General features: G+C 36.4%; 1 protein-coding gene across 4 annotated transcripts in view; it reads left to right on the top strand.

Annotated features, from left to right (window-relative positions):
- The window catches only part of DLG5 (discs large MAGUK scaffold protein 5), a 93258-nt gene that overhangs the window by 52436 nt on the left and 27126 nt on the right, over positions 1-13696 (top strand). For all 4 annotated transcript variants that reach the window (XM_057365185.1, XM_057365184.1, XM_057365188.1 and 1 more), the window contains exons 6-14: positions 2191-2450; positions 3531-3843; positions 7688-7918; positions 8950-9134; positions 9765-9890; positions 10578-10710; positions 12034-12161; positions 12860-13035; positions 13553-13656. In XM_057365185.1, the coding sequence (XP_057221168.1) occupies positions 2191-2450; positions 3531-3843; positions 7688-7918; positions 8950-9134; positions 9765-9890; positions 10578-10710; positions 12034-12161; positions 12860-13035; positions 13553-13656 (1656 nt within the window). The remainder of the gene's footprint in view (positions 1-2190; positions 2451-3530; positions 3844-7687; positions 7919-8949; positions 9135-9764; positions 9891-10577; positions 10711-12033; positions 12162-12859; positions 13036-13552; positions 13657-13696) is intronic.

Here is a 13696-nt window from a genome sequence, read left to right as displayed (position 1 = left end):
GAAKGAGGCTGAAGTATCGTTTTCAGGATTGATTTAAAGAGATCCAGTTTCATGTCAATACCATGATGAAACCTTTAAAGAAAACTACTCATGTGACTCCTGGTGGGAAAATTGTGTAACTGCATTTCTCAGCTTGTCAGAGTGAATCATGGTGTCTTGAAGAGGTGCCAAGTCTTACCTTGTCCCTGTAATTTCTTGTGTGAATTAGTCTAACTCTGTGTTCATCAGTCTGATGTGTTGTTTCGTTTTCAGGCCATAACAAAATCCATCTTGGTGGCCTCAGAGAGCAAAAGCTTTYGATCAAATTACTCTTTGTGTGGGATTGTCATGGATTTGCTGTGTARCAGCTGACCAGCTTAAGTTTCTGCTGCTCACATGTGAAGTTTCATGTTGCCGTGGTTGTGTTCCTTGGGCCAGCTGGGACTRTTTGCTTTCTTTCAGTCTGGGATTTTAAATGGGAAACGTTTATTGCACTGGTGTGTCCATCTTCCTCTGGCAAACCTCTCTTAGCAAGTTTATSCTCAATTTCATCCAATTTCTTGTTAGTCCTTCTTTTCTGTAATTATTTAGTGTTTTCAACATAAATACATTCCAAATATGCTTTAGACAGTGAGAAGTAGWTTGTTTCTGTTTGGATTCTTAAATAATTTGTTTGCAAATTATTCAACTCCCTGTTTTTAAACTCCTTTGGGAARTAGACTTCAGGAAAATGGCTTTCTTGAGTGGTTTTACATCTATGTATTTACATTTTACCTATGCCTGCAGCTTACCATGTGTTTAGCTTATCTGAAATGGTTGACTGAAGCATGCTGGCTAATCTYGTATCCAGCTCTGTGTGGGTTATGCTGCTGAATCCATTGAGGAAATAGCCCAAGTGCAGTCTTGTTCCAGGCCCGCTTTATGAACACTCAGTGCTTTTATATCTTGGTTACTTAAAGGAGACCAGTGTCAGCTGAGGAACTTCTGTCTCTGTTCTCTTGCCAGTGTAGCAATGTGGTTTATTAACAGTGACAGTTGTTAGCCACTACCTCTGGGCAATGAAGAGTGGGCAGTCTCTTGCTCTCCCCTTTCCTCCTGCTCTGCAGGCATCCAGGCTCCTCCATGTTCACTAACTGGTCTTTACTCTGAATAAAAGACACAGAAGATGAAGAGCCAACTTGTGCAGAATAGCTACTGTGTTTGGTTTCACATTTTTATGGAGCTCATATTTTCTGTCTTTTTTCCTTCTAGTTCTTTTACTACATTTTATTTTCAAAGAATTAGGGGCATACCTTTGGTAGCTAATGTTAGTATTATATAATTCCTGGCACCTCTCTATATGGAGCATTCATTTTTCTTCCCACTGCTCCATCAGGGCCAGATTTTAATTTAAAAGGCAAAACTAGAAAAAAAGAAGCATAGAATTTAAAAAAAAGGGGGGGGAGGGAAGCTTTTTTTCAGGCATATTTTTTTTGCCTTTTTAGAATGAGCAATAACTGGATTTGCTGACACTTATTAGGGCTTTATCATGTTGTTGCTGGTCACATGTCATCAATGTTGTGATTTACAGCAAAATTGATGTAAATTAATTTAAAACTAAAAATCAGGTCAGGCTTTATTCACATTTAAGTGGATTTTTTCTTCCTGTTCATATTTTATGTATAGTTTTTGGAACACAAACCTCTGTGGGAAGATCTCAGATGAAATATTGTATGAATATTAAAATAATAGGACCGAGTGTATAATATTTTKGTAGATTTTATTCTCATTAGGTTTTTAATTATTTAATTCATTCTGTAAGGTTACAGGCAATTTACCGTGAATGCCACCTCGTGGACATCTCTTAAATTACCACTATCGTCTTGGTTATTAAGTATGATTACCTCCTGTTAAAACTACAAGGACTTCAAAAACAACRTGGGTGTAATAGGTGCTCATAGCAATTACCATTAAAGAGAGATCTTCATAGGATTGTGCACTTGTGACAAAGCAGACTTWAACTCTACTGAAAGCAGATGTAATAATGCTTAGAGTAACGGTAGCATTTAAAAGAGGTTCAGTCTTTCCTTATAGTCATTAAAAAGAATGATTACTAAAACTGGTTAATATGTTTTTGTTCTAATTTTGTTTCTTATGTATCTATTTAAAATCAAATTTCTTGAACTGATTAACAGTAAAGGTTGTTGATAAAATTCCTGGCATTTTTTTAAGGTTATGAAGCAAAATGGATCMTCAGAGATATTAAATAAACTTTACGACACAGCCATGGACAAGCTGGAGGGTGTGAAGAAGGACTAYGATGCCCTGAGGAAACGGTACAACGAGAAGATTGCGAGTCACAACACGGATCTGAGCCGCCTGGAGCAGGCTGAGGAGGAGAACAGACGTCTGCAGAAACAGATCGACATGCTCATGAAGCAAAGGGACACAGCCATCCATTTCCAGCAGCAATATTCATCCTCTCTGAGGAGGTATAACTGAGTTTTGGTACCTTKGAGATATCAGTTCTAATGTAGCATCTTACTTTCATCGTGGTAGACTCMAAAATACTTTTCTGATCCTTTTTCTAGAATTTTTCTCTAGTGTATGTAATATTGGTGTGATGAGTAAGCGTGTCTACTTATATAACGTTTTCTGTAAGTTTTCTGTAATGCATGATGGGGATGTTAATTTGGAGAAATGGTGCATTTTCTTAAGAAAATGCTTTTCCAGTTATGCTTTTAGAATTGTATGAGGAATTTTAACCATTGTTTWGCTTGTGTGAGAAAGGGTTGCTCTGCTTTTCAAGCTATGTTTGTTTTATAATGTAACCAGAGTTTTGCTAGCCTCAGACTTAGTTCCAGACAAACTCTTTAACACTTGGTGAGCCTGTATATGTATCTCCTTATCCAAATACTGAAAGCAAATCAAGAAGGGAATGTAATTTCTAAAGGTATTTTGCAAATGAAGATCACCTCAAGGCATAAGTTGACTTTTCATGGTATTAGAATTGCAGACTGGGGGAGACTGGGGCAGGGCTTTGGGCTTCAGCAGAGTTCTCTGGCTGCAGGTGTTAGGGACTCCTGCTTCACTGGGGAGGTGCTGCCAGGAGCAGAACATGTGTCAAAAAGGAAGGGCACAGACACTGTCACACAACACTTATCCTACCTCTCTGCTCCCTGACACCACACTGTTAGCTTTATGGGGTTGGAAGAACATCAGCACACACAAGAACTGCAAAAGCATATGTGGGTGTGTTAAGAATGTTTTTATTGACTGTTAGGGATGATACACAAATCCCACAGACCAAAGCAAAAAATGGGTTTTTTTTTCATGTTCATAAATGGTTTCTAATAATTCTTATGGTTCAGTTCCTTAAGGAGGTTCTGTTACATTCCTTACAGTTCACGAGTGTTCATGAAACAGTGATGATTTTGCAGCACAGAGATACATTTCTTGAGAAATCCTCTGTGGTTATGTTTTACCAATGGATATGTTTGGTTACCCAGCCAAATCCTTTATGTATGAAAATGATTAACAAGTGTCTTAYGGGTGTTTCCACTTGTTTTTAGGTTTGAATCAGTACAGCAGGAGCTAAGCAAYGCCACAGCACAAAACAAAGAGTTGCAGAGAGAGATGGAGCGATTACAGTCAGAGGTGACAAGGTTCAAAACAATGCAGCTGAAGGCAGCCAAGGATGCAGAAAAATACAAGGAAGAAAGGGATTCAGTTTTCAATGAGTACCGCCTCATTATGAGTGAGAGRGATCAAGTAATCAAAGAGGTAGATAAGCTTCAAACAGAACTGGAGCTTGCAGAGTCCAAGCTGAAGAACACTTCTTCTGAGAAACGAGTGGCCAGTGAAGAGATGGAAGCTTTAAGACAGGTACTAACCTATTGTTTTAATGAGGAAGGGAAATGAGAATATGCTGTTGAATGCTGGAATCAGCAATGTATGACTGATTAAGGGAAAATAGGAATCCACTGCTAAGAGGAAATTGTGTTCTGATGTTTTCCTGTAGCAGTGCATTTGACTATCGATTTGTCAAGCTTCCATGTGGGAACAAAGTGCCTGCCAGTTGAAACTTGCTGTTCACTGGATTTAATTCTGTTCTGCATATTATAAATCCTTTCCTTTGCTGTGTTAGTCTTTTATACCTTCTTACATAATGCTCTCTATAATAATATAGCTCTAAATATTCATTRTTTTTAACTTTTAACCTCTACAGGAACCACTGGATTCTATCTGCTGTGGCTTAAGACGGTACATGATCAAGTCATCGCAAATACTTATGCAAAGCCTGTGCTGACATGCATGTTCTTACTCATTTGCCCTTCTACTGCCTTTAAGTTAAAGAGGATATTTTGAAGAATTTTTTTCTTTAGAGTTCAGGCATGCCTTAAAGTGTATGAAACCAGAACTTTCTATTTTTCAGCAATATGTTCTTGAAATGCTTATATCACAACCATGTTAGAATGATGCTGCTATAATTTCCAGAACACAATTTGCTGCTCTGTTTCATTTCCGCTGACATGCATTCACTTGACTATTTGGTTTACAAATACTTAATTTAGCATGAAATAGATACAAGCAAATGTATTCCATTGACTATAAATTGCATTTTTCTCTTTTCACAGCATGACATCTGAACAAAATACTCATACAAAAAATTAAGGTGTGGAGCTTTCTTTTAAATAAATAACACAAGTTTTTGAGGAACATAATGTGGATTGTGACATGTAACATCCGATGTTCTAAATATGGCTAAATTCTGGTTTTAATAAGTCATATTTTTCAGCCCTGCATATTTGTCAGCTCAGTAATTCAGCTCTACATTAAGGTTTTAATATGTTTCATACCTCTTCTACTTTCATCAAAGCATTAAAGCCAATCAAAATGTCTATTGATTTTAGTGGGACCAGTGCAAGTTAGGAATACTCATGGAAATAGCCACAATTAGTCATTCTGCTCCAATTTGTTATATCTGTCATTGTGGCACGATGAGTAATTTGCCGAAGTGCCTTAAGGGGCAGGGAATTAAAATTTTAAATGCAAGGATATTGATTTAAAGGGGTGTTTGAACAAGGGTCAGCAAGAGCCTAGGAGTGGTGAGTGTGGTGCTGGCAAGGCAGTGACAGGCCTTTTTCTTCAGCCCTACAACTGGCCCTTCAGAAAGCTGAAATAACATTCTGTAATGTTCTAGAAGGTGTAAAATAGCCATACTGTGAGTTGTCTTTTTGTCCCCATTTTTGTTTCCTGTAGCTATGACTCTTCTGCTTGTGGAKGAGGTCTGTTTTTGTGCCATGTAGTACTGGGTTGCTGCAGCTGTGTTCAATGCATAAGGGATTTTCTCCTTCTCTCAAGGAAAATGTTTGAAACATTAATCAATAAATATTTTCAATGTATCAATTCACTTGAAATAGCATCCTGAAACATGTTCCCGTGTAAGTGGGATTATCATTTCAGTGGATAGTTGTTTTGGTGCTCTCTGAAAAGGCAACCTAATGGTTTTCCCTTTCCTTGTGATGTATAGCACCTTTATAGCCCTGTTATGTAGAGCTCATTGATTGTTTGAAACAGCACTGAACCCATTTAGGTAATTTTAAATGTAGTTTCTTCCCTGAAGCTTGTGTACCTTTGGTGTCCCGGAGAAATTGTAAAGCAACTGAAATAGAGAAGAGGTTGATTTTTTTAAAGCATTGTATCTGAGCAGCTACTGATGAGGTCAGACAATTAATTTCCAAGTGAGATATGTAAACTTTTATTAGTTGCACATGCCCAAACTTATTGGTTCAACAGACACCTAAAAGGCAGTAATTTTCTGGTATTTCTAAATAATGAAAGAAATATTATCATTTTTGCACTARCGGACAGTTTTGGATTAAGTTCTCATGAACTCAGCCACTGAAAGACAAGGATTGGATGTTAAGAGATKTCCCCCTCTCCTTTCTTCAGTGGTGTTTTTTGTTTGGCTTAATCTTTTGCTCTGGTAGATACTTAGAATGTTATGTTTCATTTCAGTGACAATAAATTTTCCCCTCTGTTTCACAGATSTGTTATATTTTTTCCTTATGTTATATTCAGGTGTGAGAACGTCCTTAAAACATAAAAATAATTCACAAATTCAGAATTATTTGACTTAAACTGCTCTACTGTTTTCAAACAGAAGCTGTTCYAGTCAGTGCCAAATGGTGCATTTTCCTGTGCTGTTATGTTGTAATTTTGTGCAAATGTCACAGGAAAAGAACAGGTGAAATTTTACTACCGACCATTGGAGGCAATGGCTGCTCTTATTTAGATGGTTTATATTGAGCATGATGGATTTAACTGTGGTAATGTGTATTTTTTCCAATCACCTGAAAGTACTGCAAATTCTTGTTTAATGAAGGACTTGCCGAGAACTTTCCCTCTGCCTTGGTGACTTTCATCTCAGCTGCTTGTGGGAAAACACTTAATATTTCTGTGTACATTTKATCCACRCATTTCAATGAACATTTTATACAAMCTATAGTTAAACCATGCAAAATGCTGTTTTTAGAACTAAAACTTGTCTGCACCAACAGAGAGTTAAGGGATTTTTCTCTCTTCAGAGATACTGAGTGAGGAAGGTCTTACTGGTGTTGAAAGCACTTGGGTCTGGTRACTGAGGTTCACTGACAAGAGTGAGCCATTAATTCTAGTGCTTGTCTACAGCAAAAATGGTCTCTTGATGTCATTGTTAATAGTCTGACTAGCCTCAATTAAATGCATATCTCAAAACCAATTCTGTTATTGMAGCAAAATGCAAMTGTCATCTGTGCTTTACATATTCARTTTTATTYTTTGCAAACTATAGRGGTAAATAGAATGAAAATTAGTTTATGACATGGTGTCTTTCTATCCTTGAGCACTTGAACCCTTTCTTTAGCTTTTGAGATGTCAGTTATCTCTGGTGGGCTTTTTGAGATCAAGRAGTGAGTAGTTTCCAGCTGTGAGTGCCTGTGTGTGAGGATGTATTTGTAGCCATTGTCTGAATGGGTCTAGAGAGCTGAGCCATCTGAAAATTTAGAGCCATGAAATTGAATTGTTTCAATGATTCATTCCAACAGGAAGTCTAATTTAAATAATTTTAGAAGGGCATATTGTGTTTTTGAACACTTCTACATTTGCCTAATCATTTTTATCACAATACAGTTGAATTCCACAYTTAAGATATACTCTTATTCTGATTTATAGAATATTGTAGTTTTATCTTCGAACATTCTGTAGCACTTTGGTGTCTTAATGGCATATAACTTTAATGTTCCTTTAAAACTTATGGAGAAGCTCTAAGATGCTTATGTAGCTGGGTTGTCTAAATTATTTCAGTCCTGTAAAACTGAAGCWGTTGTTTAAAAATATTTGTAATATAATCTTACCTTTTGCCATATTTAAAAGCTTCTTTTATAAAACACCAAGTCTTTCTGGTTAATAACCTTTTGTCATTTAGGTTCCTCAAGCTATGAGCGTTCCCAGAATCTTGCTTAATTTTGACAAASCATTGTGCTCATGTGATGGTGTGATATTTTTAATACCACTTTTAATATTCTTTGCTAGTACTTACCTGTATGTARTGTGATCTGCTCCCATTTTTCAGAGCATTAGTGGTAAACTCTCTAGGCTTTTAAGGTGTCGTGACATGTATCCAATTSGAAAGATAAACTATTTCCTTCTGAACTTAACCAGCTGCAAACAATGGATCTTGTTTTAGGAACTAAACTCTGCTCTAGTGGAAAGAGATCGAGCGATTTGTGAGAGGAATGAGTTACTGGAAAAATACTGTCATGAAGTGAAGGACAAAGCTGAGGCCCAGAAGGAACTTGATCAAGCTTGCAAGGATATAGAGACRGTGAAGGAAGAAAGAGATGTTGCCAGAAAAGAGAGAACAGAAGCTATCATYCAGAGAGACCATCTGCTAAGGGAATATTATCAAGCCCGTCAGGTATTGCAAGTGTTCACTCATGCTTTTTTCTTTCTTAGCTTAGYTGGGTCAGTAACTTGCAAGAGATTAAACATCTGGGAACACTGGGAGTCTTCCCCCTTTTCTTCAAGTCACTTRTAAAATACATACRTGTGCACMATTTSTGTCACTATGTTYTCCAGGACATAGCAACAGAAATTCCTGTTTGGAAGAAATACGRTTGTGCTTCACATTAAGTTTTTGGTTGCAAATATAAATAGAAAAAGTTTACATTTTAACCAAATTGTAATTCAATCAGTCTAGATTCATTAGTTTCATTTGTAGTCTTGAAATTAACCCCACACAGTTGTTTGGAAGCCCACAGYTTGTGATGGGCTGTACTGTTGCAGTTGACTTTTGTTATTGTGCTGCAAGGCTTGGCGTTCTCTCTGTGTATTTGTGTTACTGTTGTCACCATCTCTCTTGTTCAAAATAGAGAATTTTAGAGGGACAGGTTAACTGAAGAATAAAGCAATTCTTATCAAAACCAGAAGCATTAAATAAAAACTTATTTTCAATTCCATTGCTCTTCAATTTTATTGCTTTGGAGTTAAGGGACCTGTATGAATCCCAAGCCTTGGGATTGTTGTCCCAGGGTAAATAACAGGTGTTATTACCTGTTATTTCAATAAATACAGGAAATGCATGTTGTACATAAATGTACTTGTGTATCTGATTTCTAAATACACTTGAAGGTTTTTTCTATTTGCTAAGTAGAACAAGATTGAAGCACAGAATGTCATCTCTGAAATATGAAACATTCACTGATGTTGTTTTGAAGTGAGGATTCTTATTCRTGTAGTTATACAAATGTGTGCTGCTAGATGAAATGCATTACAGGAGGTTTTATCTTTCCCCCCACCCTCCCAAAGTTGCTGTTAAAATAAACAAATATTTTTTATGAAAAGATAAGAATTGAAAACACCAGGCAATATACCTATAGTAAAAGCTGTTTGTGCATATGTACCTAAAAATTGTGCCTAAAATACTTATCTGTGTTTCTTAATTCCTAGATACAAGATTCTGCTACCCTAGACATAGAGAGAGCAAACAAAGAAATTGAAATGCTTCGGAAGCAATATGAGGCAATGTCACAAGAACTAAAGGAAGCTGTCCAGGAAGCAGAAGTAGCCAAGTGTAGGAGGGATTGGGCCTTTCAAGAGCGGGATAAGATTGTTGCAGAAAGGGAAAGTATACGGTAAACAACTGCTAGATGATACATGAGTGATCTCTGTTACCYCTGGTGTGCAGCTGATGCACTTCTAGCATGGCTGGAGTTTGCCAGCACCTTCTCTGCATTATCTGTCCCATGATGATTTTTAAAAAAAGTTGAGGGCACCTTTACAAGATCTTTGTCGTTTTCTGTGCTTTCATAACCAAAATGTCTCTAGTAAATCCCATTGAATCTAACAGCACTGCTGTGCAGAAGCAGACAATTGTGCATTCTTTTAGGCATGCTATACCTAATCCTGCTGTGGCTATAGTCCTGCACATAATTCTTTACCTGTGGGGGCATGCACATAGAATATCCAACATATTTGCTACTAAAGATATCAAGGGAACTAAGGGAAGGGTTTTTTTTCTGCTAGTTTAAAGATGATAAGTAGAAATAAGGTTTTGAAAGGGATGCAGAAAATTTGTTATCTTGACAAGCATTTCCTTAAGACCTRGCATATGTAGTTTTTTTTCTTCCTTGTCCTTTTTTATTTTGCAGGTAGATACCTTTTGAAACTGCCCTTTGCAATTTTCATTAACTATACAATGTGGTAAAACCAGTTTACTTCAATAGGGTTTTAAGTAACTACATTGAAACTTTTTTCTTTTGAAGAACTTTGTGTGACAACTTAAGGAGGGAGAGAGACCGGGCTGTGAGTGACTTGGCTGAAGCTCTTCGCAATCTGGACGACATGAGAAAGCAGAAAAAYGATGCCATTCGTGAACTGAAGGAACTGAAGTAAGAGATCATTTCGTTAGAGAAACAATCAAACTGCATGAAAGTTTGTGGTAAAAACTTTGTTAGCTGTGTTCCTAAGTGAACCGCATGTTGTTAGAGCTGTAGGCAGCAGGTGTTCATGTTGTTGTGGAAGCATTGCCTATTTTTTTAGTTATCATGGAAATTATTGTGCTGGACAGTATCTATTTTATCTTATTAATGAGACTTTGTACTCTTTGTGCTCCGGCTTTGTACTCTTGAGTTACACTTTTTGGGATCCTTTCATTGAAGTAATAAGAACAGAAATTTAACTCCTCTCAAATGTTTACTCACTGGTTTATGGGAGAGGTTTTGCCTCTGGTATATGATGCCCTACATACTGATGGAGCCCATCTGAGGTTAAGTTAAATGCATTTTGGAAGATGTGAGAAACCTAGTTGTGTTAAACCTAGTTAATCTACTTAGTCATGTAAAAATATTGCAAAAAAAGACTATGTTAGGACAATACATAGAAATAAAAACCAAATTTGATAGCAGACCAAAAATATTGRAAAGACAGAAGCTGAGGGAAATTTTTGATATAGCTTGAATTTTTGATTTAGAAAACTRAATATAATCTGGATTAATCTATCACAATCAAAACATTATTTTTCAGTTTATTTAAAAGGGGGCTGTCTGTGTCTGCAAGTAATAATTTTCTTTGCCTAGGGAAAAGATGGAAAATCAATTGGAAAAGGAAGCCAGATTTCGTCAACTGATGGCCCATAGTTCCCATGACTCAGCCATAGATACAGATTCTCTGGARTGGGAAACAGAAGTGGTAGAATTTGAAAAAGACAGAGTAAGTAAAAAACATGCACTGCTTGTATTGAATAGCTCTGAAGCCAATTATAATCTTCTAATACTAGGCAAGATTCAAAATGTGATTTTGGTCTTTTTAGTTGTTTATTGTTGTTTGGCAAGGARCCATGGAGGTGCACACGTAGGCAGCAAGTGCGGTTACAGCTCCATGGAAGTCGTTGATAAAACCAAGCTGTTRAATATAAACTTTATCTTTTTCTTCACGTGCATTATAAATACAGTTCCTACATGTAATGTTGCAGGGTACCCAGGTCCATGTAGTATATTGTTCTTTAAGTTTGTGAYTCACTGCAGATGTGGCAGTGCTAAKGCAGCCAAAACTAAACATGTGAAGGAAACAGTGATATTAGAGGCCAACCTTTTATCCTTACAGGCAGCAACWCTTAAAATCTATGCATAAAACAGTTCATGTTTTACACTAAGCTATTTCTCCTACTTTTGCTCAGATATGCTGATAAGAAATTTAAAAGTATTAAAAGGATTTATTCATGAACATGTATTTTTAGGGCAACATTACTGTTCAGTTTGAAAATCTGGGATGAAAGGAGATGTTAATCTCCTGTCTGCAGAGGAAATTAAATCCCTTTTCTATTTTGGCATATTAAGTAAAGTTCTTATGTTTAACAATCCAGATAACCTCTACTTCCTCTCATTATCTTAGTAATATTTTCCTCCATGCAATTTCACTTTGTTTTCATTGTAATCTAGAATTTTTATTTTGCTGCTATGTATGTAACTCTTGTATGCTTGTCTATTTGAAATTTTTGTCTGGTACATCACATTGCTAATGTTAACTTTTTTTAACACATAAAACACATGGGTAGTTTTCCAGATTGTGATTAATTTTTAACAGCTTCTGTATACACTAGAATTTCTTTGTCATTCCTGAGTGACAGARTGTTGTGATTAAATGCTGTCAAATTAAATCCATTTTATTTTACTGCAATATTTGGGGGTCATCTTTTTTTATGCACTTCCAATCTGTCTGTGTTCTGACAGTGCATCCCTACAAAATCACTAATATGTTCCCTTTTTGACACTAAAAATATTATTTACTATTATTATATTTTGAGATACATATTGAAAAGATAAAATGAACTGAGTATCAATGTTGATCCATCAGAATCACCATCTGTAAATTCTCTCTGGAATAATAATTCCCCTTTCACTATGCTTTTTCAGTGCTTCTGACCAGCTCCATCAGTTTTGTGCCTTGCCATCTCCTCTTTTTTTAATTGACAACTAATAGTTTTGCTTTTTCATTGTCTGTGCAGTTGAATCACTTGTTAATAATATTTACTAGGATGATATGGACTTGAAAGCACTTGGTTTTGATGTGGCAGAAGGTGTGAATGAGCCATACCTCCCTGGAGACTGCGGGATCTTTGTTACCAAAGTAGACAAAGGAAGTATTGCTGATGGTCGGTTAAGGTAGGCTTTAACTTTAGGAGACACCTGTTGGTTTTTTGGTCATAATAAACTCAATATGAGCATGTTGGAAATTGTCTTCATTATTTTCATTTCTTGAAGTTCCTTTTCCTTATCATTCCCCATATGTATATTATTAATGTTGGTTGGGAAATCACACCAAGACAACCCATGCCTATGAGCATTACAGAAATTAAACACTGTTTGACTCAGCACTTAAAACTCAACAGGATTTGAAATGTTCTTTTGTTGCACTGTGTCCCATTTATGTATCATTTACTTCATTATTATCTTGTCAAACCTCCATCTATATAAAGTTTGGGAAAGACATGAGGGTAAGTTATTGAGGGAGGGCACGAGAAATGCAGGGTAGAGCAAAGGATCATTTGGAACCATCTCCTATTCTGTGTTGACAGAAGCTTTTTAGTGAACTCTTCTCAGTATGAAGAGGTTGTTTTAAATAACAAGTAGTCATTGGTGATTTGAGGACATACTTTTCCTAGTGAAGTGCAGACTAGCAGTCCTGGTTTTCATTTAGCTGCTATTTTATGCTTTTTCAGGAATGAATAACTTCAGATAAAGAAGGGTTAGTTCCTTGAGGTCAGCTCTGTTGCATGCTTTTTCATGGAATATTATTCATGTGCTGTGTTCAGCAAAGTGTGCCTGCAACATTGACCTGCTTAATTCTGTGTGTCTACCAGAGTGAATGATTGGCTGCTGAAGATAAATGATGTGGATCTTACCAATAAGGACAAAAAGCAAGTTATCAAAGCTGTTTTAAATGGAGGAGGTGTTATTAATATGGTGGTACGAAGAAGGAAGTCTTTAGGTGGRCGAGTGATAACACCTCTTCACATCAATGTTTCTGGACATAAAGGTAATKACTATAAAGGATACATGTAAATGGCACATGTTTGTTCAGCCAAATAACTTGACATAAAGGTTCATGTTCTCTGAGCCTTTGCTTAAAATCACACTTACACTGTTACAGCCTYCTAGACAGGGCTTTTCCTTAATATTTTTTTAGCAAAGTAAGAATGCTGTTATTGATAATAGCTTTATTCTGTAAGTACAGGTTTTCTTTTCATCCTTGAGTGTGCTTTAGTTGGATTTTTTTTTTAAATATTTGTATCTAGTTAACTGCCTGTCTGGAATGTTCTGGAGGGTGTAAAGTCTGTTAAACCCAGTTACCCCATCTTTGTGTGATTATATTACTTTCTGGCATATTCAAAATCCTTGTTTTCTCCCTCTGGTTGTTATTTCATTTAAAGGGTTTTCAGAAATTGAAATTAATTTGGTTTAATTTTAATTTTATTCTTGTGCTGGCAGRTCAGACATGCCATTTGAGCAATATATTTGAATTGCAAAATCAAATTCTTTTTTGTGTATTTCAGATAGTGGGGTCAGTCTAGAAAATGGAATATTTGTTGCTGCTGTTGTGCCTGGAAGCCCAGCTGCCAAAGAGGGTTCCCTGACTGTGGGAGATAGAATAATTGCTGTAAGTYTTAAGGAGGCATTTGCCTTTTAAATTCATTTTT

This window comes from Malurus melanocephalus, unplaced genomic scaffold, assembly GCF_030028575.1.
Source record: "Malurus melanocephalus ecotype Western Australia unplaced genomic scaffold, MMel_1.1 scaffold_49, whole genome shotgun sequence".
Classification (NCBI taxonomy): Eukaryota; Metazoa; Chordata; class Aves; order Passeriformes; family Maluridae; genus Malurus; species Malurus melanocephalus.
Note: the sequence above shows the minus strand (reverse complement) of the source record. Positions and strands in the feature narration are given on the sequence as shown.